Genomic DNA, 21,835 nt, shown 5'->3' on the forward strand with positions numbered 1-21,835 from the left:
CACTACTCTTTCCCTTTCAAAATAAATGGCGCCTCCTCCATCCCATCCTTTGTTATACTGCACTTCCCTCATAGTGACATCGGTTGGAATACGGGGTTTGAATGCGAACGCTATGACAGCCACTTCAGGTAATCAGTGCGTTGCTTCTTCCCGCCCCTTAGAAGTTAAAACCCCAAACGCTTGGAGAAATGCAGATACCTTTCAGTGACTGACAACTACGTCCCCTCCAATAAATTATCCGAGAAACTGCCTCTGATCCTTATTGGTGAAAGGTTTCCTTATTTCACCAATGGCAATTCACGATCATGATGAGGAGGCGTTCCCCGACATTTCCTACTTGTGTCTATGGTCCGCAAAAAAAAAAAAAAAAAAAAAAAAAAAAAAGGAGAGCCTGCGCCTGCGCACACCGAACCTTTTCTCTAAATGCGCCCAATACGGTTTGAAATAGTGAGGGAGGGTCCTTTCCCTTCCTGACTGACTGACGGAGATCCCGCCGACCAATGAAAACCTGGGAGGCGGGGCTGCCCTCTTTCCCCACCTCCCCTCTTGAGTGACGGAGAGGCCGCCCAATAGAATGCCCAGTCCCCTCCCCACGACTGAACGAGGCTGGGGGAGTCTGGCCAGCAGTTCTCTTTTTCTGTCTCATTCGCAAGATGGCGGAGGCTGCAAACTGCACCATGGAGGTGAGGGAATGAGGGAGGGAAGCAGAGGGAGAGAAAGAAGGGGGGAGCCGGAGACTGCCGCTGGCCCCTCCGAGGGGCCCTAATCCTACATCCACCGACTCTCTTCCCCGGAGCCTCGTAACGCACGGGAGAGATTGCTCAACCGAGACCCCTCCGAACCCCCCGCCCCGATGACAAGCCCACCCCCAGCTCAGGCTTGAACTGGCTCCTGGGAGCGTCTGCCTTCCGCCGCCTGTGTGACCGAACCCCCTTTACTTTCTACCCCTCGCTGCCTTTTCCCCTTCTGGCGGCCCCTTAAATACCATCCCCGCCTTTTCTTCTCCCTCCCCCATTAGCGGTTCCATTTTTTCACCGCCGTCGTCGCCTCTCCCCCCTTTCAGGACCGTCCCCACATAGAAAGGGGGCGGCGGACAAGGAAAAAGGTCCCCCTCCGGAGATGCGTGCTGGCTAGCTTAGGCAGGAAAGCGTCGGCTGTTTCAAAGACTCCCCTTCCGACCCCTTTCCGGGAAAAGCTTCGCAAGCTTCTTCCCCCCACCCCCCTGTCCCGATTAACGCGGTTCTTTCCTCATGGGAGCCGCATGGCAGGCCTGCCCCATTGGGCCCCGCCCCCGTGGCCCGGGGAGGCCCTGGAGCTCCGCCCCCCGCGCGCCGTGGGCCCTCCTTCATCAGGGCCGCGTGGGGTTCCTGCTCCCGGGGTGGATTAGCTTTTCCCGCCGCGGCCCGTCGACCCTTCGGTGCAGCCGCCCCCGCCTCTCCTCCCCTCCCATTAAGTTGCGCTTCGTTCTGCTGGAAAAAGACCCCTGTCGCTGCCGCAGATAGTGAACTCTTTGTTCGCCGACGCTCCGGCTTTTTCCCGCTGCCTCCTTGGCGCCTTTGCATTTCCTTCTCTGGGCAACCCTGGCTGGTTCTCGTAAGGTGGGCTATTCATGGGTCGCCGAATCCTTCCCACTCGTGGAAATATAGAATCAACCCCCACGGACCGGTCTCCTTCGCCCGGTGCCATCTCCTCCCCGTCCCATTTTTCAGCTCAGTAATTTGCCTTGTTAAAAAAAAAAAAAAGAAGGTGCCCGCTTCCACCATGATTTTGTGAAGTGGTCCCTTCCCTCTTATTTTTCTCGCCTTCTGTCTGAAAGGAAATGGTGGGCCTTGATGCCATTGCTTCCCTCAAGGTGGTTGCTCTTTAGTTTGACAGGCCCATTGTGCTCATTGTCCTTAGGAGGCTCTTTTCTGTTTAGAATAAGAGAGTGGGAAGGGATCTTGGAGGTCTTCTAGTCCAACCCCTTGCTCAGGCAGGAAACCCTGTTACCATTTCAGGCAAATGGTAATAATGTCCAATCTCTTCTTAAAATCTATGATGCCTTATGGTGAGTTATTGCCTTCTGGCTCATTGTTCCCTTATGTTAGGAAGGTTCTTGCACCTTATGGTAGCCTAACACTTTATGTAGGTGTATTATGGAGGGGAAAACGTTTCAGAGACTAAGCTTCACAAGTAAAATGGGCAAATTTTTAGGATGGATTGCTTTGATGTGGTATGATTTGCATAAGTGATCTTTTGGGGGCAGGTAAGATTACATGGTCTCCAGAGAAGGCTTGGATGAGGCTGGGGTAAGGCTTGGGTGAAAGGCGGAACTCATAGTGAATAGGAACTAAACTTAGAAGGGTAGGATATCAGAGATTTCAATGTCTAGACTTCGGGGAATTGCAAATTTTGGAAAAAGATTGAGGAGTTATGACAGATTGAAAAAGGTTGGAAGGAAAGAATTATGACATGTATACCTAAATGAGAAATTGAAGTATCTCCCATCTCCTATTCACATGGTCACAGAAACACCATTGTTGGAAATCCTTTTTTTTTATGGTTTTCTTCCTAGAATGGGAATAATGGCCCAATAGTTGAATGTGGGGAAGGTATCCTTGTTACCATCTTCCAGCTCATGCCATTTTAGATGTTCCCCGACCTCACCTGGCATTCAGTTTTTGGTTTAATAGAGCCCATAGAATTGAAATGACCCATTTAAACCAAACTTCTTAATCTGGGCATTCAGCATATATTACTTGTGAATACTTTGGAAGTTCATGAGTTGACAGCTGATTTAGGCCACTGAGTTCTTGCTTGATGTATGAATCCAAATCAACCCATAAGTGACTTACTAGCTTTTTTTTCAATTCCTTCAATGTAAAGAATGCAGGATCCAATCTGGTACAGTCACTGGGACCAGAGGTTTTTTCTTCCAAGCTTTCGGATTTGTGCTGGAGCCCCTGTTCAGGGAACTTCTCTCTGGGCCAGATTGGATCTTGCAACATTATCCTGGGACACATATATTCATCTTCATTTGTTAAATAAGACCACCTCAGTAGATAACTGGTTCCCTTAATTGTCCTTCAACCAAATGTAAGAGTAATTGCAACTAGGCAGCATGTAGTGATGATGCTTTGCTTTGGCACACAGGTAACTCACACTAGGCTTCCAAAATAAATCCTACATTTCACCCTCTGAGGAGTGGGCTAGTACTGACATCTTGTGGTATAACTGCTGTATATATGTCAGCTGACAATTTATAAGAGTATTATGGAAATAATTATAAAAGCTATTCCAAATGACAGAGTACTAAGGATGTAGGAAACAAGATGGTCCCAAACAGGAATGTAGCATGAGGAGCCCCTATCACCAATGAATGTCTCCCCTGCATCTCTTAAGTAACCCATGCAACTTCTGCATTCAGTTTCACCTTCTGAATGTTTAAGTAACTATTTGCAATACAGTTGTGTTTATCAATTCCTCTTGGAAGTGTTGTATCTCAACATACTGAAGGGAAATAGGTGGTGGAGAATGCTGCCATTCGGTAGGTGTATAACTCAGACCTTGATGGGGAGTATAGCAACTCTGCTGGCATTTCAGATGATTTTTTTTCTATTCCTGGCATGGGATTGTGATAATCCTATAAAAGCCTCTTTGTGACTGGAGGCAATCCTGCTCTGCATGCTATAGTTCTGTTTAGTGATATGGTTGAATAGAAGATGCATACATTATTGGGGAAAGGGGGTGCTAGCCTATTTTTACCATAGAGGACATACTACTAAAGACTTCCTCTCTGATCTTGCATTTGTCTGCCCTGTTATTTATTCAATTGATATAGCCGCCTATCTCACATGTGTGATTCCTGGTGGATTGTTGCAATCCTAAATGCTGCTTTCCAGTTCTGGAAATTGTTCTTTCTGGATACCACTGGCAAGCCTAGCAGGAAACTACCATTGGCTCCTCACACAGAGAGACCTCTCAGAACTGCTTCCTTGTTTGTGGTCACCTTTTATCAGTTTTTTTTAAAATTTGCATTACTCCCTCTCCAAATCTTAGTTGTTAAAATGATCCAGGCTCCGGATCAGTTCCCGTTGAGCTCCGAATTGACATTCTTTCCCTTGTTACTCTCTCCTAGAATTTTGTAACCACGCTGGCTAATGGGATGAGCCTGCAGACTCCGCTAGAAGATGTAAATATCCTTTGAGTACATGAACACTAGGCTAGTGCTCAGCCCTGGATGTGGCTGAGCTCAGGCCAGATCTTTCCTTGCTGTGTAGTTGGCTTGGTGATGCATCATCCATTAGTCCCCCTCGTACCTGCCTTTTGCTAAAATTGCATCTGTAGTTATCTCCTTGCTTTTGTAGCTCTTGCTTAGATGTTCTGCCCTTCTCTCAAACTGCTAGGACTAACTAAACACCACTTCCCATAGATTCTAGATGTAGAATATACCTACTTTCTGTTCCTTTGCCCCCTTCTTCACAGAATTAGTTTACATTCTTGTTTCTTCTTTCTTGCTTCTGTATGCATCTTTTAGTCCATATCCTTCAGTTAATCCTATGATGCGGTGCCTGTTCAGTCTGAGTGGCTAAACAGTGCAGGATGAAAAAAGGATGGGGTTCATGACCATACCTTTTTTGTGTGTGCAGTGATCATTAATCATCTTCATTTAACAACCCCATAATCCCCTGTGGGGTGGAGTCTGGACAACTGAACTCAGCCAGTAGAGTGTTTTAATAGCCAGATGCCCTTCCTGTTGCCAATGCAGAGTTTTGTTCAGCAGATATATTCTCAGTGTGCCCAGAGAGAGAAATATCTGTCTCTAGGACTGAACTCAGAGCTTCCTGATGGTGAGGCGAGAGCTCCACCTCTAGGCCACCACATCACTCCTTTGTGTGAATATTAACAGTGAATATTAAACAATACTGGTTGAAAATATGGATCACCAGGACATGGTAATTTATTTCAAATTGTTCACCCTGCTGCTCATATAAAGGACATTAGTGGAAACTGACTAGAGCCTATCCTCTTTTGATCCATTGATAAATAAAGCAATAGAGTATTTTGCTACAACACTTATTTTTATTTTTGGAAGTGGAAAACAGTTCCTACTGTTTTCTCAGGGTGTTGGTAGAAAATTTTTAGGCATTCCTTGATATTTTGGGAGGGGAGAGTTGTGGATGTTAGGTCAGAAAACAGACTCATTTGCATTTAGCTCAGCTGTTTGATTTGCACATAGCTGCTACTTTTGATGAGCGTCTATTCCTAAATAACCACTTTTCAAGTTTTAGCATTTATCTCAGACATACAAATTATTATAATTGGCATCAAATTACGTTTGTCTTGCATTGCATCTTTGTTTTAAAAAATCAAACTTATTTTCTTGTTGATGCATCGGCAAAGGGTTTGTACCTCAGCGTTTTTCCTCCCTCTTTCTCATGCTGGTTAGTTAAAACAAAATGTTAAGTGCCCGACATTGACATACTGGGGAGACTTTGTGGGGCAGATCTGGAGGGTTTTAAGCCAGGGTGTTGGTTGCATTGAGCACACTTAACCATTCTTTCCTTAACTTTTATTGCAGCTGCCCTCTCCTGGGGACATTCAGGGGGTAGAGCAGCTCAGGAGGTAGGCCATTAATGATAAAGCCTGCCAAATTTTCCTGTGCATTGTGGGAATATGAGACAGAATTGCCCGGGGGCGGGGGAGGACAAAGAGCTGATCCCCTAAATATGGTGGTACTAAGACTGAAATGGCAAATATTTATCCATTTCTGTCAGAGCCAAAAAATTCTTTTCCATCAAATGGAGCTGGTGCACTTTAGTTCGAACTTGGAATTGTTCAGCACCTGACTAGCCAAATGGACAGACACCTGATGTTTAACTCTGTTTTTCCCCTTCCTTGGTGGTAAAGAATCCATAGGAGCAGATTTGTTGTGACATAAGTATTAGTGAACCATATTGCTTGCCTGAGATGCATTTCAAGTTGTTACTTTTCTGTTACTATAACATATATCAACCCCCTTTTTGCCCAAGGCTGTATTAACTTTAAAAAGATCAATTAAGGACAGCATAAACCTAGTTTTAAAATATCCAAAGAGCAGGATAAAACTTCTCCATTAAAAACAATCTCAATGGCTTGCTTAGAGCTTTGCAAATATGGGAACAATTTGACTTCCTTAAGGATTTAACCTTGAAAACAAAATTCTCCAATCTGGTCCCCTGCAGATGGATTTGAGCAATCTGGGTGAAAGGAATATTGTGTTATTATGATTTGTTAGGATTTAATACAAGTAGTACTCTACTTACAACAATTTGTTTAGTGATTGTTCAAAGTCACAATGGCACTGAAACAACTGACTTACCACTGTTTTTCGTTTATGACCTTTCCAACATCCCCATAATTATGTGATCAAAATTCAGATGTTTGGCAACTGGTTCATATTTATGACAGTGGCTATGTCCCAAGGTTATGTGACAACCTTTTGCAACCTTTTGACAAAGCTAATGGGGAAGCCAGATTCACTTAACAACCTGCTTACCAACTTATCAACTACTGTGGTTCATTTAACAACTGAGACCACAAAGGTCCTAAAATGGGGTAAAACGCATTTAACAAATGTCTCATTTAACAAGAGATATTTTGGACCCAATTGTGATCGTAAGTCAAGGACCGTGATGGTGAACCTATGGCATGCGTGCTGGAAGTGGCATGCAGAGCTACTTCTGCTGGCATGCAAAAGGTTGCCCAGAAGAGCCCCACTGTGCATGCGCACTTGCCACCCCCCGACAACTGATTGTCAGGTATCTGGCGCGCATGTGTGTGGGGCGTGGGAGATGCATGGCGTGCGCGGGAGGGGTCTCGTGCACATGCACAGAGATGTGCGGGGTGCATAGTGGAATTGCGCATACATGCGCAGATGCATGGCACGCAGATGCATGGCACACATGGGCTCCTGCGTGTGCATTGCCTTCTGGGTGCTGGCATGGAAGCCCAAAAAGATTAGCCACCACTGGTCTAGGACTTACCTGTATAGAGCCAAGATCCTCTTTGAGTTGAACTCAACTCTTGGAGATTACACAGAAGTTTAAGTGTAGAAGGTTTGGTTACAATATGGACATGGTTTTCCATTGTCTTCCGCAAAAATACTTTTTAACTTCCCAGTTGAACCTACAGAATTTTTTTGATGTATCCCATCCATCTAATTCTGTTTAGCTTTCTGAGATCAGCCAAGGACTTGACTCAGTCCCCCATCAATTATAAGGCACTATATCTTGGTAGTCATGTGTGCTCCAGAACAGCGGCTGCCAACTGTTGGGCCGGGGACCACTGGTAGTCCGTGAAAAAATGTTGATGGTCCGCAGAGAAATGTCCCTCCCAAAGCACCCCCCAAAGCAATTAATCCAGGCTGTGCAGGAACACAAGCCTGTGCCACCCATATGGCCCCCACCCTTCAGCCGAGTGCAAACCTTACCTTGAGTAGAGCCATGCGAGCTGGAACTGGAAGGTAAGACTAACAACAGGGGAGTGAAATCCGCCCCGGGGTGGCTTGCTGACATTGGTGGGAAAGTCGGTTCCATATTCCAGAGCTACAGTAGTCACAGGACTGGCCCTTTGGTCATCCCAGAGCAGCTGTTCCTCCACCTGGGTTCACCGGCCTGCCATGGATTGGAGGAGCTGCTCCGGGATGACTAAAGGGACAGTCTTGTGACTACTGCAGCTCTGGAATATGGGACCGACTTCCCACCAATGTCAGCAAGCCACCGTCAGTCAAAATTCATATTAGTGATCCGCAGGATTTAAAATTATGAGTTTGGTGGTCCCTGAGGTCCAAAAGGTTGGTGAACCCTGCTCCAGAACACCATGCAGGTGATTGAGCCAAGCTAGTAATAGAAAGAGGAAATTACTTAGTATTATTTACCTTAGCTTAGAAATGCTGCTCTGGTTAATCTGTAGCCCCCAGCAGTCTAGTATCTTGTATAGGCAAGATTAGTTATAAGATGATTTAAAATCAGCTGGGTATCACTCTGCTAGGCAATGACTCTATAGTCTGAAATGTTTATACGCAACAGGGCAACTTCAGTGGGCATTATTATGGCTAGGACAGAACAGGGAACACAGAAAAGATGGTATGAATTGTTTGTAGGTAATCTGTTGGAGATTTGTAGATTTTGGACACCTTACTAGATGCAGAGAAAAAAAGTCGATTCACCTCCTTTTCAAATTTAGGGTTCTGATTATGAAAAAGGTAATACCCTATCAGGAATAAATCAAGAGCCACAGCTATTTGAAGTGGGGAGCAGATGACTGGATCTGGTTTAAGATGGGATCTTCTGACTCATTGATAATAGAATAGCCTTTCCCCAGTTATAACATCCTCAAAATTGCTTGGATTGCAACTTCCCTATTGGACATGTGGGGTAGAAACATTGGGAGTTGTAAATACAGGTAGTAGTACAATCAGTTGCTTAGCAACTGTTTGAAATCACCATGGACCCCTCCTCCCAAAAGGTACTTATGACATAGTTCTGAAGTTCCAATGACCCTCCCCTCCTTAGTATGAGTGCATTTCGGACACTCAGCAACTGGCCCACTTTTACAGCATCCCATATTCACATTTTGGCCAAGAACTTGTGTTTATTTCCAGTGTTTGGCAAAAATGCCGTATAGTGAACAATGGGTTTCCTTAATGACTGCCGTAAAGAAAGGCAGCCTGTGTTATAGCTGTAAATTGAGGACTAGATACAGATATATCTGGAAGGCACCAAGTTGGAAAACACTAGAGTAAGGACTGAGTTCTAATCCAGAAAATTCCAGTTAGAATTCGGTGTGACTTTTAGATGGCTTTTAGTGGTTTCCTTGAAAAAAGAGGCTCTGTATTGATAGAGGAATATTGGTGCACTGAGACACAGTAATCTAGCGGGTGGGATTGGGAGAGTGTTGGCAAAATGAAAATCATGGACATGACTGGGACAATTAAAGACCCTCCCTTTTTACCTGTGTATATGAGAGAGAGAGAAAAACGTGCTTGCAATGCGTATTGAAAGAGGCTGGACTTTGATCATCCAGTCACACTTCCCATGTTGAATACTGAAATACTTCGCTAGCATCTATTTGATGACCTATTTCCTTGAATTCAGCCATCTTCTCTGCACCAGCTACAGCTTTGAGTTACTCAACACTGGGAGGAGCTAAAGTTATGTTGCAATTGTCTAGCACTGAAATCTTAAGTAATAAGTGAAAGATATTACTCCAGGTCCATGATACTGTTTTCCCCATGATAAAATTTGTTTTTAAAGTGACGTAAATTCCACCTCCAAATTTACAACCTGTTTTAAAACTCACATGGTTGAAAATGCAACTTGTGAAACTCTTATTTAAGTGATATATGGCCTGTCTTACATAGCCTTGAGTTATATATTTTTCCTGCTTTCTCTGTTCTGACTAAGAATTCTTAGAGGAAGATAAAATAGTTAATTCCACTAAGCAGTTCCAATTTGGTTTACTAGAGGCTTTAAAAGGCATTAATTTCCCACCTTAAAATTTCCTTAAATTGGAAATCAGTTCGATTTGTTTAGAATTTTTAGAATTGGCCCCTCATTTTACTTGTCAAGTCCATCACCCGCTATCTGCAAAACTGCAGAAATAAATGTCCAAGAATTTCCATTGCATATTTGATTAAAATGTCTCAGTAATTGGTCTTGAGTTCAGGATTCTACCTAAAACGCTGCCACTAGTCAGAACAGACTTAAGTAGAACATCTGTAAACCAAATTAAACATGAGAATTAGACCCAGTGCATACACAAAGAACGTTCCCTAAAATTAGTAAGTATAGAATAGTGTCTTAGGACCACCCCAGGCATAGAAGAGATGCATGTGGCTTTTTCTTACCCTCCAAATTGTTTGTTAAAATTCTCATTATAATGGCAGGGTCACCCATCACCTTTCTGACACGAGTCCCACTTAACCCTTTGCATTGTCAACCTGTGAATCTCCGAAGAATCCACCCTGACCTGTATTTCCTCAAAGTGTTAATTTTATCTCCACCAAGCAAAATCCTTCTAGAGTGACTTTTTAAACCAGACATTTGGTTTCTTGGGAAGAAGGAATTGTTACAGTATCTGTAGTCTGTTCAACCTCATTAAAGTAGATGCACAGTGACATGTTCAGAAGACTAGTATCAACAGCAAATTTTCTAAAGGACATTGGAACTCTGGTTTTCCCTTGACGAAATAAAAAATCCAAACCATTGAATTGAATGAAGGGTTACTTCAGAAACTGCAAATACTTTGTGAGAATACTTTATGAGTTTGAATTTCTATAAGCTAAGGTACTAATACTCCTTTTTTCTTCATGGACGTCATCTAAGTAATAGTTGCATGAATTTGCTAAGAGTAAAAAACTTAATTCTAAAAGAAGCAGCATACTTCTTTGTATAAAGTATGTGTACATTGACACCCCTGAAAAGATGTTTGTTTTGTTTTGCCTCTTGCACACACAACATTATTAAGAAAGCACATGTTGTATCAGTGTTTTTTTAAATCCATTTAATCAGGCATCTACAGATCATATCGATTGATATGAAATTATTAGTTGAGCAGTACAAATTTAAATGTTTACTTGAAAAATATGAAATTAAGTGGGGAAATTGTAAGTTATATTAGGGGGTCCTGGGATGACTTGGGCCTTTCTGTATTTTCACCAGGTCTCATGCACCCAGCCGGAAAGCAGCAAACCAACAGCAGAAGAGATGACTTCCAAGGATTATTACTTTGATTCCTATGCTCACTTTGGGATCCATGAGGTGAGAAAATTGGTGGGGAAATGGTTATTTATTAATTTATTAAATTAGTTTGCAGCCCATCTCACCTCAGGGTATGAAAAACAAGATCCAGTCTTGTCCAATTTGAGGGGAGGGTGTAAATAGATTTTGAGGGACTTCTCTGATGTGTCTTTTTCCTGCATCTTAGGAAATGCTGAAAGATGAGGTCCGCACACTGACCTACAGAAATTCCATGTTTCACAATCGGCATCTCTTCAAGGACAAAGTGGTCCTGGATGTTGGCAGTGGCACAGGAATACTTTGCATGTTTGCAGCCAAGGCTGGGGCCAAGCGGGTTATTGGGGTAAGTGTGACGCTCATATGCTATTGGTCCCCATTTTGTGACCTATTGGATCTATTGGATGCAAAATGGATGAAAGGATTTGATGGTATGATTAAATGGTAATCTTGGATAGAGATTAAGAGTTCTCTGTTAAATTAAGTCCTATTAAAGTTGTACAAATCTATCTTAGTTATTTCTATGAAGGTTTGAGATGACAGGCAAGAGAGAGACACCATTTGATTTTATATTAACACTTGGCATTCATTAGTGTCATTTCATCACATGTATTTCCAGTGATGTGTTTTACTAATTTAGGAAGAAAAAATATAAAGCATTAGCTTACAAAACATCTCTCTTTATTCCCCCACCCTATTTCCCACTTCTGCCATCAACTAATAGATTGAATGCTCCAGTATCTCTGATTATGCTGTCAAAATCGTCAAAGCCAACAAACTTGACCATGGTAAGTAAAATCATTTTTAAAAATGCCCTCAATTTCTGAGTCACTTATCTGGGTATCTAAAAAGCCACTGCTGTGCAGAAGATGTTTAGAGATAGTCCCCAATTTAGGAGCATACTTAACAATGGTTCAAATTAACAATGGGCTCATGTAAAGCACTTCTGACTGTTGCAAAATATCAAAAAACACATGCCGTGGTCATATGGTCACAATCTGAATGCTTGGCAACCTGTTCGTGCTTATAACTGGTTGCCAAGCACCCAATATAACGATCTGTGCAATGGAATGTAATTAGGAGGTGGATTCCCAGGGGGGGAGGGCATTTCAGAGGAATAAAAGACAACTCAGTCCTGTTACTTTGTGTGCGAGAAAGAAAGTGAAACCATCCCTTCCCTAATAATTCCCAGAATGTATGGTACGGTAGATACGGATAGTAAAATGCTTAGTTTGGCAAAATTCTGTCTATAGATGTGCAGCTTGGAAAAATGACCGCATGTCATTCTTTGTTTTTGGGCCTGATTTGCAGTCTTCTCTGCTGGCTTTCCCAGAAAGTCAGTGGGGAAGCTGGTAGAGAAGGTTGCAAGATGCTGCCACTTACCGAGAGGATTCTTATGTTTCTGCGGGCTAGCTAAAAGAGCTCTTTGCAAAAGAATTTCAGCTCCTACCTGCTTAGATTTTGGCATGGAGCTGAAATCCTTAGGCAAGTACTTTTTCAGCCAACTCCCAGAAACAAGAAGGAGTTGAAATCCAAGCAGGATTTTCAGTCCCTGAGCAGAGAGGTAGCATGGTAAGGTACAGAATACAGGATGCCTCAGGAAGGTGGAGAAGGCACGGTGCAGGCTATGTGACACTTGGTTTGGAGCTTTAAGTCCTGCTTGGATTTCAGCAGGGAGGATTTTCAGCTCTTGAGTAGGGAGAGACTTGCCCCCAGCCTGTCCCAGGTATTCCAGGGTCTCCTCCACTCCATTGAAATAATTGTTTCTTACCTGGGACTCCATCCACTTAACCTGTGAGATTGCTTAACAATTACAACTAGGAGTGCTGGGTTTGACTGAGCTAATAATATTAAGAAGTTCTCTTTGCCAAACTGATTTCCATTTTTCTTTTGTGCTGAAGCATAATTTTAAAATGTGTGGTTTCCCTCCACTAAAGTCGTGTCCATCATCAAGGGCAAAGTGGAGGAAGTGGAGTTGCCTGTGGAAAAGGTTGACATCATCATCAGTGAGTGGATGGGCTACTGTCTCTTCTATGAGTCCATGCTCAATACTGTCATTTATGCCCGGGATAAGTGGCTGGTAAGTCTCAGTCCTTGATTTCTGCCAGTGGTACTTAGATTTAAGCTGGCCCTACCCTACCTTATTTTCAAATCTGGATTGTGAATAATTCCATTTGACAAAAAGGACAAGATGTAGTGGTAGAATGGTGATGAGATATGTTCAGAAGTTTTGATTTCAAACTTATTTTAATTTGAAACACCCCATTATGAATGCAAAAGAACTATTTTGTAGTCTAGGAAGAATTTCTAGTTTGAAGTAAAGAATTTTTAGCTCAAAAAACTTCCAGAATAATCGGAGAAGACCATTTTGCACATGGAATAGCTGTTTTGATCTCAGAGCAGCTATTTCAAGGTCACAACAAGACATTTCAGTTTCAGGAATTTGCACACCACTAATAATAGCTATTCCTCTCTTGGCCAAAAGAACACTTCAGAGTGACCTTGTCCCTGTAAAGTCTCAGAATTATGATCAGATTCATTAGACTCATCCCAGTATCTAAATCATCTAATCTTTCAGAACAGTACAGTACTAATTCCTTTAAAAATACAGTAAGACAGAAGGCACCATTTATAATAGCAGGAGAATTGATTCATTTTCAAAACCCCATTAGAAATAATTATTCGTACCTCTGGAAAAAGTTAACCTGCAGTTTCTTGGGTAGAATAATAAAAACACTTTTTGCTCCCAAGCTGACTTATGTTCCCGAGAGTCTGTAGTCTTTAACAGAAAAACGAATTCTGTCCATGCTGTAAACCTCACCCTTTCCTTGTATTTAGTTTTCAAGAGTGCTATGCCTTATGGATCTCCCAAGTACTTTTGTGCTTCATGAAAAATCCAGCCTTGGCTGTTATTCACAAAATGTAAAGCAGAATTAGAATTTCATTTAGTTTACTTTATTGTCATTGCACCTCGTACAACGAAATCAAACACCATCTTCAGTGCACATCATGACCATGACCATGAAAATAAACACAAACACACTTCCTTCACCCTTTGAATCGGAAACCCCTGACACCACACTAACACTGCACTATACAGCAGAATTCCAAAGAGCTACTGCCCTGGGATAGAAGCTGTTTTTCAGCCTATTTGTCCTTGTTTTTATTATTCTGTACCATCTGCCAGATGGTAATAGTTCAAAAAAAGGGTGCCCAGGATGAGATGGATTATTATTATTATTCTTAATGGAATAATAGGGAAGCATAAGTAAAAGTTGAAAACTTTTTTTCTACACCAGTTTGTTGCCAATAGCAAAGGAGTGCAAGTACGACTTAGTATTTTATCTGGTATTCTTTAATTTACTCCTTATATTCTACCTTGTAGATTTGATTTAATAAGTTTTATTTGGTCTGAACAGAATTTAATTTGATCTGAAGTAAAGACTATTCTCAAAGTAAGGCAAATGGAATCTTCCTCTTCATTGAGCGAAAGTATCTAATTGAGTATTCAAGCCACTTCTATTGTCACTCAGGCTATGATGGCAGCTCCTTTGGCATTCATTCTGAAACTAGATTGTTCAGAGGTATCTTTCAGTGCAAAATTGTTTTTCTATGGATGCTAATACCATTATTACAGTAGGACATGATGTAGCATTTGTAGCCCTCTGAATGTTGCTGAAGATATAAGTACAGTTTCAATAATTAACACTCATGTTAACTAAGTTACACCTCCTCCTTACAGGGTCCTTAATATCCATGGTACTATGCGAAGGAACCTAGAAGTGTCCTTATTTAGAATGATTTACACTGCTTGTAAGCCATTGGAGTATTTCAGCATTGTATTGTTATTCTGAAAGTTGGAGTATAAATAATTGTAAGAAACAGGAATTCTGGCATGTATATTGTGTGTCCCACCCCTTCCTCTAATCAAGAAATTAGATTCTCCACAAAGAGAAGGATTGTATTGTTATGTGGCTAATTTTTTTCCCATCCATTTTTGTGTCAGACCCCAGATGGACTTATTTTTCCAGACCGTGCCACGCTGTACATCACTGCTATTGAAGATCGGCAGTACAAAGATTACAAGATCCACTGTAAGTACCAAGTTCTTTCCCAAAAAGGATACCAGGCACATAAGGAATCATCCATATGGGGGAAAGTTATTTCTTAGTGACTCTTTTAAGGGAACACTGTCTCTGCTTCTTTTTAATTGTTCCCTTTGTTAGTGGGTGAGTGTGATGGCAAAGGCTTTCCAGAATCTGAACCCCTTCTGTGTGTTTCTTACTGCAGGGTGGGAAAACGTATATGGATTTGACATGTCGTGTATCAAAGATGTGGCCATCAAAGAGCCTTTGGTGGACGTTGTTGATCCAAAGCAGTTGGTCACTAACGCCTGTCTCATCAAGGTATGATGTACTGGGGTGCTTTATTTTTCTGCCCTTGATTTTTTTATTCGCCATTGCTATGAACACCCTGATTAAAATGGCATTAGGTTTTCACTGGTCATGCATTGCTTCTAGCACTGATCACCTTTCTCTGTTGTAGTAGATCTTGAGACCAGTGAATAAAAATCATCAAACAATATTGGGCACAGTGATCCCGATTAAGGGGAATACAAAGCTATCCCCAAAGAAGGCCACTCAGAACAGCATGCCAGGAACTTTTCAGAACTTAGAGAAAATATAGTACCAGCCCAGAGGATTTACTATCTAGCATTTGAAATCTTACTGGGTATTTACCGTAGGTGTCATGTGGATAAAGATTATAAGTGCCTGTTCTGTGACACTTGCTGGTCTGGATTATGCATGCAAATGACCCTTTCGGGAAGTTCATAGGCAAGAGAGAACAGCCCTAGCATATAACCAGGAGAAGATGATGGAAATAGGCAAATGGGAATTAAGAACAAATGATAGATTGTTGTACTGAAGAACAGCAAGGGAGCATTCTCTTCTATTCCCCAGAGAAAAAAAGGGGGAAAGCAATCAATTTGATATATGTCATCATGTGACCCCCAGAGCAGAGCAGACTATCTGTGAACATAGTGAGGTTACACAGACGCATAAACACTTAAAAACTCTACAGATTGTTCATTTTTTATGTACGCTAGTTCATCTCAGGATGCTTCCAAATATTTAGCTTTCATATGTTTCAGCTCTAAAGGATTGCAACTTTTGCAATCTGCAGAAACTTGCTATCAGAAAGAACAATAGATGCTGTTTTGTGAGGATAATGAAGGCATGTTGACTTTTTTCAACCTGTCTTGTTTTCTCTCTCCTTCCTACTCACCTGTGGCAGGAGGTAGACATCTACACAGTGAAGGTGGAGGATCTCACCTTCACATCTCCCTTCTGTCTCCAAGTGAAGCGCAATGACTACATCCATGCCTTGGTCGCCTATTTCAACATAGAGTTTACCCGATGCCACAAGCGAACTGGATTCTCAACCAGTAAGGACATTGGTTGCCTCAGTGTGAGAAATCGGCAAGGAGGGACTTTGATCCAGTGTGGGGAGTTTGTGTGTTAAAATGTTAATATTCTGGTAAAGAATAAAACTAAACCAATGGATTTTTCAGTTTTAAAGTATAACTAGTTAATGCTTTACAGTAAACCCCAAATCTAGGAAAGCTAGATTTGTGTTTCTCAACTTTAGCAACTTTAAGTTGAATGGACTTCAACTCCCAGAATTTCCCAACCAGCCATACCGACTGGGAATTGAAGTCCACATGTCTCAAAATGGCTAAGATTAAGTAGCACTGAGCTACGCTTGCTGACGGATAGGACTATTGCAGCAGGTTTATCTATCTGTTTTTTAGGAGCTTGGGTATTCTCCCACTGTAGCAATCTTAATAGATTTTACTGATTGAGAGATTGAAAAGTAGAATTATTAGAGGACTTCAGTTTATCTGGAGGAGAATATCTAAAGTCAACTAAGTCAAGCACATGGTTGGAGATACACATTTTGGGTACATATTTTTTTCCTCCTGGCTGCCCACTCTGTTCAGTTTCATTTCCTTATTACTTTTAGGTCCTGAATCTCCCTATACCCACTGGAAACAGACAGTCTTTTATATGGAGGACTATCTAACAGTGAAGACAGGAGAGGAGATATTTGGCACCATTGGCATGAAGCCCAACGCCAAGAACAATGTGAGTCAGGAGGGTGGTTCTTTTCCTGCAATGTTTTTCTGGAGAGTTGACATAATTTCCTCCAATGTTAAATTTGCCTGGGAAATAGAAATTGAGTCGGCAGAAGCTTCTTTGTTTCTTACATTTGCAAAAATATAAATGCTTCTTTTCCAAAAGCCATATTAGGCAAAAGGTAACTAACCAGAAACAAGCCAGCGAGGATCAGGCATAGTGATGGCCATGAGTGTTGGATGTGCAGTGATGGGAGAGGGATGAAGTGGTTTGCTTGAGAAGGTCATGGTTGGCTGGAATTCTGATTAAGATGCATTTACTCCTCTTAAGTAGGGAAGCGTGGAATGTTCTATTCTTCTGGTCTAGATAAATTTATCTGTGCATGTAGTGGACGAACTAGCAGAGAAACATTCTGTTCTGGAATGGAACATTTGTCTAAAATTGCGATTATGTGATTAACACTTGACATAGTACTCGTTTTGGATAAGTATTCATAACCTGAAAGATGTGTTTGCAACTCCACAGGCTCTTGTGTAAGGGGTTACCCAAACATAATTTTAATGTGATGGGGACGATGACTAGATTTTAATGAAATAAATTTGTGTTTAGTTTTTGTCCTCGTAATATTTGTTACTTTATTTTAGTTCAGGAAATTTTCCATGTCTGTATACATTATTTGGTGGCAGATATAAGCTTTGGTAACTTGCTGCAGAAAAGACAGATTCAGATACATACACACACATTCCTGTGGAAGTATTCCCCCACCCTTCCTTCAGTCTTGGAGACTGTCTGGACAAGTCCCTGCAATTTTCTTGGCTCTTGAGCAACTTATAGATATTCCTGAGTAGACATGCATGAATTAATGTAAGTTCCTGATGAATGAAATACACGTTTGGAGAAGATAGCAGGTCTTAAGCTGGGCTTTGACTCTAGCGGTGCCTATGGGAGATTCTCAGTCATCCAGGTCATGGTTGTCCCAAAGGTGCTTTTTCGAGAGGCAACTGGACTTTATGTTTTTTCTTTGATGACTTTGTTTCTCATCCAAGAAGCTGAAGAAGCTGATGAGAAGTAAAACAACTTCAAAGAATAACCAGAGAGTCCAGTTGCCTCTTGAAAAAGTACCTTTTGGACAAGTGGTCTAAGAAGTTCCAGCTTGAGGAAATTGGTTGCTTCTTACCATAATCCAGGCCAAAAGCTGATCTGAAATAAATTTTCTCTCATCAGGGTGTATTCATATGCGCTTTAAAATCCACCCCCCAAACCTAATCTAATTCTTCCTCAGTTTTATGCTTTTGATTGGTGGGAATTTAAATAAGATGTATCTTTTTAGAGGAGTGTGATTGACCTTTTATTTTTTAACCCTTTTCTATTCTGTCTCATCTCTGCACCATTGACTGCACTTAGCTTGTTGGAGAACACCAGATAATCTGTAGTTTTTATTATTTGAAGAAAAATTGGTTTAATGACTCAGGCAAAATTGATGAAATTTGCATAAGCTTGTGAATATATAAAAGATGGTCCTGAAAAAAAAAATCTTAGTTAAAAAACTCACCTGCAAGATCTTGCATAAAATTAATACTGTACAAAATTGGGACTTGTGGCTTTCTTGCTTAAAGTGTCATGCAAGCACCCTTAAAGTCTTTCCAGATTTGGCAAACTTGTGAAAGTTCCATGTTAGTGTACTTTGAGTTTAATATTTAAATTCCAAAATTAAACGTATTAAAAGTTATGCACTGAAGCAAGTGGAGTGGTCCAGTGGCTTAGCAGTTAAGACACTGGGCTTGTTGGCTGGACAGCCAGATTTGAGACTCAAGCTCCATGTGCCAGGGTGAGCTCCCATCCTTATCCCAGTACCTGCCAATCTAGCAGCTCAAATGCAAATAGGTAAATAGGTGCTACTTTGGTGGGAAGGTGACAGTGCTCCATGATGTCCTGCGGGCTGCATGACTGCGGAACTGTCTTCGGACAGTGCTACTTAGTGGTCTTTAAACAGAGATGAGTACCTCCCCCTATAGTCAGCAACAACTAGCAGAGTAAAATCCACAGTGACTCCTTTACCTTACTGAAAGAAATTCTTTCTGCTATATTCATTCAGGGACTAACTTTTGCTGCATCGATCTTAAAGTTAAAGTTCTTACGGGTTATTAAGAGTTTATTCTTGATTGGAGATTGCCATTCTGAAGTTTCCATATGCCCACCAACATTTACTGTGATTACGCTGTGTTGTGTTTGGTGCAACAACATTTCTTGCCAAAATTTCTTCTTCCTTGGAAAAAATAGATGAGAGCGGGGGGCAAGAAGGAGCCGTGGAGAATTTATTGGGAAAGGATCTTTAATTCAGTCCTATTTGTCCCAGTAGCCAAGTCATGTGATGGAGGAGTTAAGGGACCCAACAAAATGCATGCTAACATTCTGAAAAGAGAATATAATGATTTTTGCAGCACAGGAATGACAAATAAATCCTCCATGTCTCTTAATGAAGATGAGGCTGAACTTCCTGTATGTGGTGGAGCACATTGTGTGGAAAAAAATGTTTTAACTCATTTCTTTTTCTGTATGCAGCGAGATCTGGACTTCACTATTGACTTGGACTTCAAGGGGCAGTTGTGTGAGCTGTCTTGTTCGACGGATTACCGGATGCGTTAGCCCCTTCGTTTCCACAGATTTTTTTTTCTCCTCCTTCAACCAACCTTGCACCCAGAGCAAATCCTCTCTGTCATCCTATTCCGTTGACGTATCACTAATTCATTTCATTGTGTAGTTCCCTATAGCTGCACTCTGGGCCAGCAAGGAGAGGGTCAGTATTAGAGGCTAGGGGGAAATAGCCAAGATTCCCCCACCCCAAATCCCATTGCCCCTTGTTTTTAAAAGGCTCCCCTTTCCCCAGCTACCAGGAACTGAGGCTGTTAGCACAATTGAAGACATGCACGTGGGTTGTCCATCCGTTTGTTCTGAGGCTTGAGTGCAAACAGCAGGCTTCCATCATGGATTTTAATTTTTGTTAAATCATTGTCGGTCTTCTCTGCCAGACTGTGTTGCCTAAAATTTTTCTCCCTCCCAGCCCATTCTTTTCAGTGTAACACTGTTCCTTGTCACCACTTCTAGTGCAAACGTTGCTTGGTTTTCAGGGGTACGTACATCAATTTGGCGTCCAGTCGGCAGGATGGTCATCCCAACAGGTTTTTTTAACTCAAGAGGGCACGTAGAGGTGTGGGTGAAAAAGGCATCGCCATTTTGTGGGTGTTGTTTTTTCACTTGACGGTTTTGTACTTTTCCCTCTCAAATTTCCTGTTCAGATCTGTGGAGGGTGATGGTGTTTTTTTTAATCCCTTGCCCTTGGAAAGCTGACATAGTGTGACTTTCATAACTTATGGGTTTTATATGGTTACATTCATGAGGAAAAAAAATAAAGAAGTTGAAACCAGTTGTTCTTTCTTTTAATAGAAAAAGACAATGTGAAAATATGTGCCTCTGCCTATCAAATGTTCCATGCAGTATTTCTCTGAGAAGAAAAATGTGGGGCTTGGATGAAGGGTTGGACTGAACTGCAGAAAACTCCCCAAAGAGTCTGACCCAGGGTGTTTAGGACAGAATTCCCCAATCTTTCTGGGTTGACAACCCGGGGCGGGGGGAGGAGATGGTTTTATGGGAGGGGCAGGTGCATGCACACAAGTGGGGTGAATGGGGCCCTGAGTGCCTGCAATACTTGTGCTGGGTGGGGCTGCGATCCCCTACAATGCTTGCACGAGTGAGGCTTTGTGTGTGCACACAGACGTGCACCAGCCACTCAGACAGCTCGGTTGTGAATAGGCCTTGGACTGGTACTGGGGTCCACAGGTTGGGGACCCCAGGTTTAGGACACAAAGGACTTCCATCCTGTTACTAATACATCTGTAGATTTTTTTTACAAGCCAGTCCCAAGAGACAGGGTAGCCTTTCCGTGTTTAGAAATTGGGGAAATGAGAAGAATTGAGGTTGATTAATACATTTGAGCCTAGGTGTTTAGGATTGAGTCCACGTTTGTAGCAAGAGGAGGTGTTATGCGGGAAGTGCTCTTAGTTTCATTATTCAGATAGTTTAGGGTAGGGGTGTCCAACTTTTAAGACCTTTGGACTTCAACTCCCAGAATTCCTCAGCCAGACATGATGGCTGTGGAATTCTGGGAATTGAAGTCCGCAGGTCTTAAAGTTGCCAAAGTTGGACACCCCTGGCTTAAGGCTAATACACACTTGGAGCAGCTGCCATCGGTATTGGGCACAATGTGGCCTACATTGTTTTCCTAAGCTAAGCCTTCTTTACCTGTGTGGCTAAAGAGCCTATGCTGGAGCCACTGCTAAAGATACAATTCTGTTTAAAAATGAAGAATGAAAGTTAGCATAACTAAGATGGTAGATGATGCTGACATCCAGTAAGTACGGATGAGGAGGTGTTGGAATTTAATGCGGAAGAAGCAATATGTATGTAGGGTTTGTTTTTGCTGTTTTCAATACTACAAAACGGTAAAAAAATACCTGCCTAATCTTATTTTCCCAAAATTTTATTCTGCATAGGATATGAACATCTCAAAATATATTTTACTCTACGTTGATGTGCATCAGGGTACTGAAGCACTGATTATCAGCAGATACATTCACATTGCTTCAAGTAATTTGTCCAGGGTTGCAGATGGGGCAGTTGGGCCTGCAGAAAGCTTTTTTTGCATTGGTATCTACAATATATCAGAATTAAACATACTGGATGCATTTTATTTAAAAATGAATTTTTTGGTGAAGTGGAAGTGAAAATCCAGTTCATTTAACGGCAGGAGGCAATCTTGACCTCAGGATTAGGACTCAGAGCTACCCACTCCTGAAATAAAGGCTCATATTAGAAAGTGCTCCTTAAGTCTTATTTGCCTGCATTTCTACTTTATGCAGATTCTTTTAAGTAAGAGCTGGATTT

General features: G+C 41.8%; 1 protein-coding gene across 4 annotated transcripts; it reads left to right on the top strand.

Moving 5' to 3' along the window:
- Positions 1-633: 633 nt before the first annotated feature.
- PRMT1 (protein arginine methyltransferase 1) lies at positions 634-20,318 on the top strand. 4 transcript variants are annotated; one of them, XM_026711822.2, is made up of 12 exons: positions 634-683; positions 4,118-4,175; positions 5,561-5,604; positions 10,683-10,781; positions 10,948-11,103; positions 11,482-11,545; positions 12,695-12,837; positions 14,764-14,851; positions 15,048-15,163; positions 16,053-16,203; positions 16,782-16,903; positions 19,457-20,318. In XM_026711822.2, exons 1-12 carry the CDS (start codon positions 654-656, stop codon positions 19,538-19,540), a joined length of 1,155 nt encoding a protein of 384 aa, XP_026567607.2. In that variant the 5' UTR covers positions 634-653; the 3' UTR covers positions 19,541-20,318. The 4 variants fall into 4 exon arrangements, with proteins under 4 accessions (XP_026567607.2, XP_087773763.1, XP_026567608.2 ...); XM_087917637.1 differs by having other exon boundaries at positions 4,118-4,171; XM_026711823.2 differs by lacking the exon at positions 5,561-5,604 and having other exon boundaries at positions 4,118-4,171.
- Positions 20,319-21,835: the final 1,517 nt, after the last annotated feature.

This window comes from Pseudonaja textilis, chromosome Z, assembly GCF_049901715.1.
Source record: "Pseudonaja textilis isolate UNSWEBS1 chromosome Z, rPseTex1.2, whole genome shotgun sequence".
Classification (NCBI taxonomy): domain Eukaryota; kingdom Metazoa; phylum Chordata; class Lepidosauria; order Squamata; family Elapidae; genus Pseudonaja; species Pseudonaja textilis.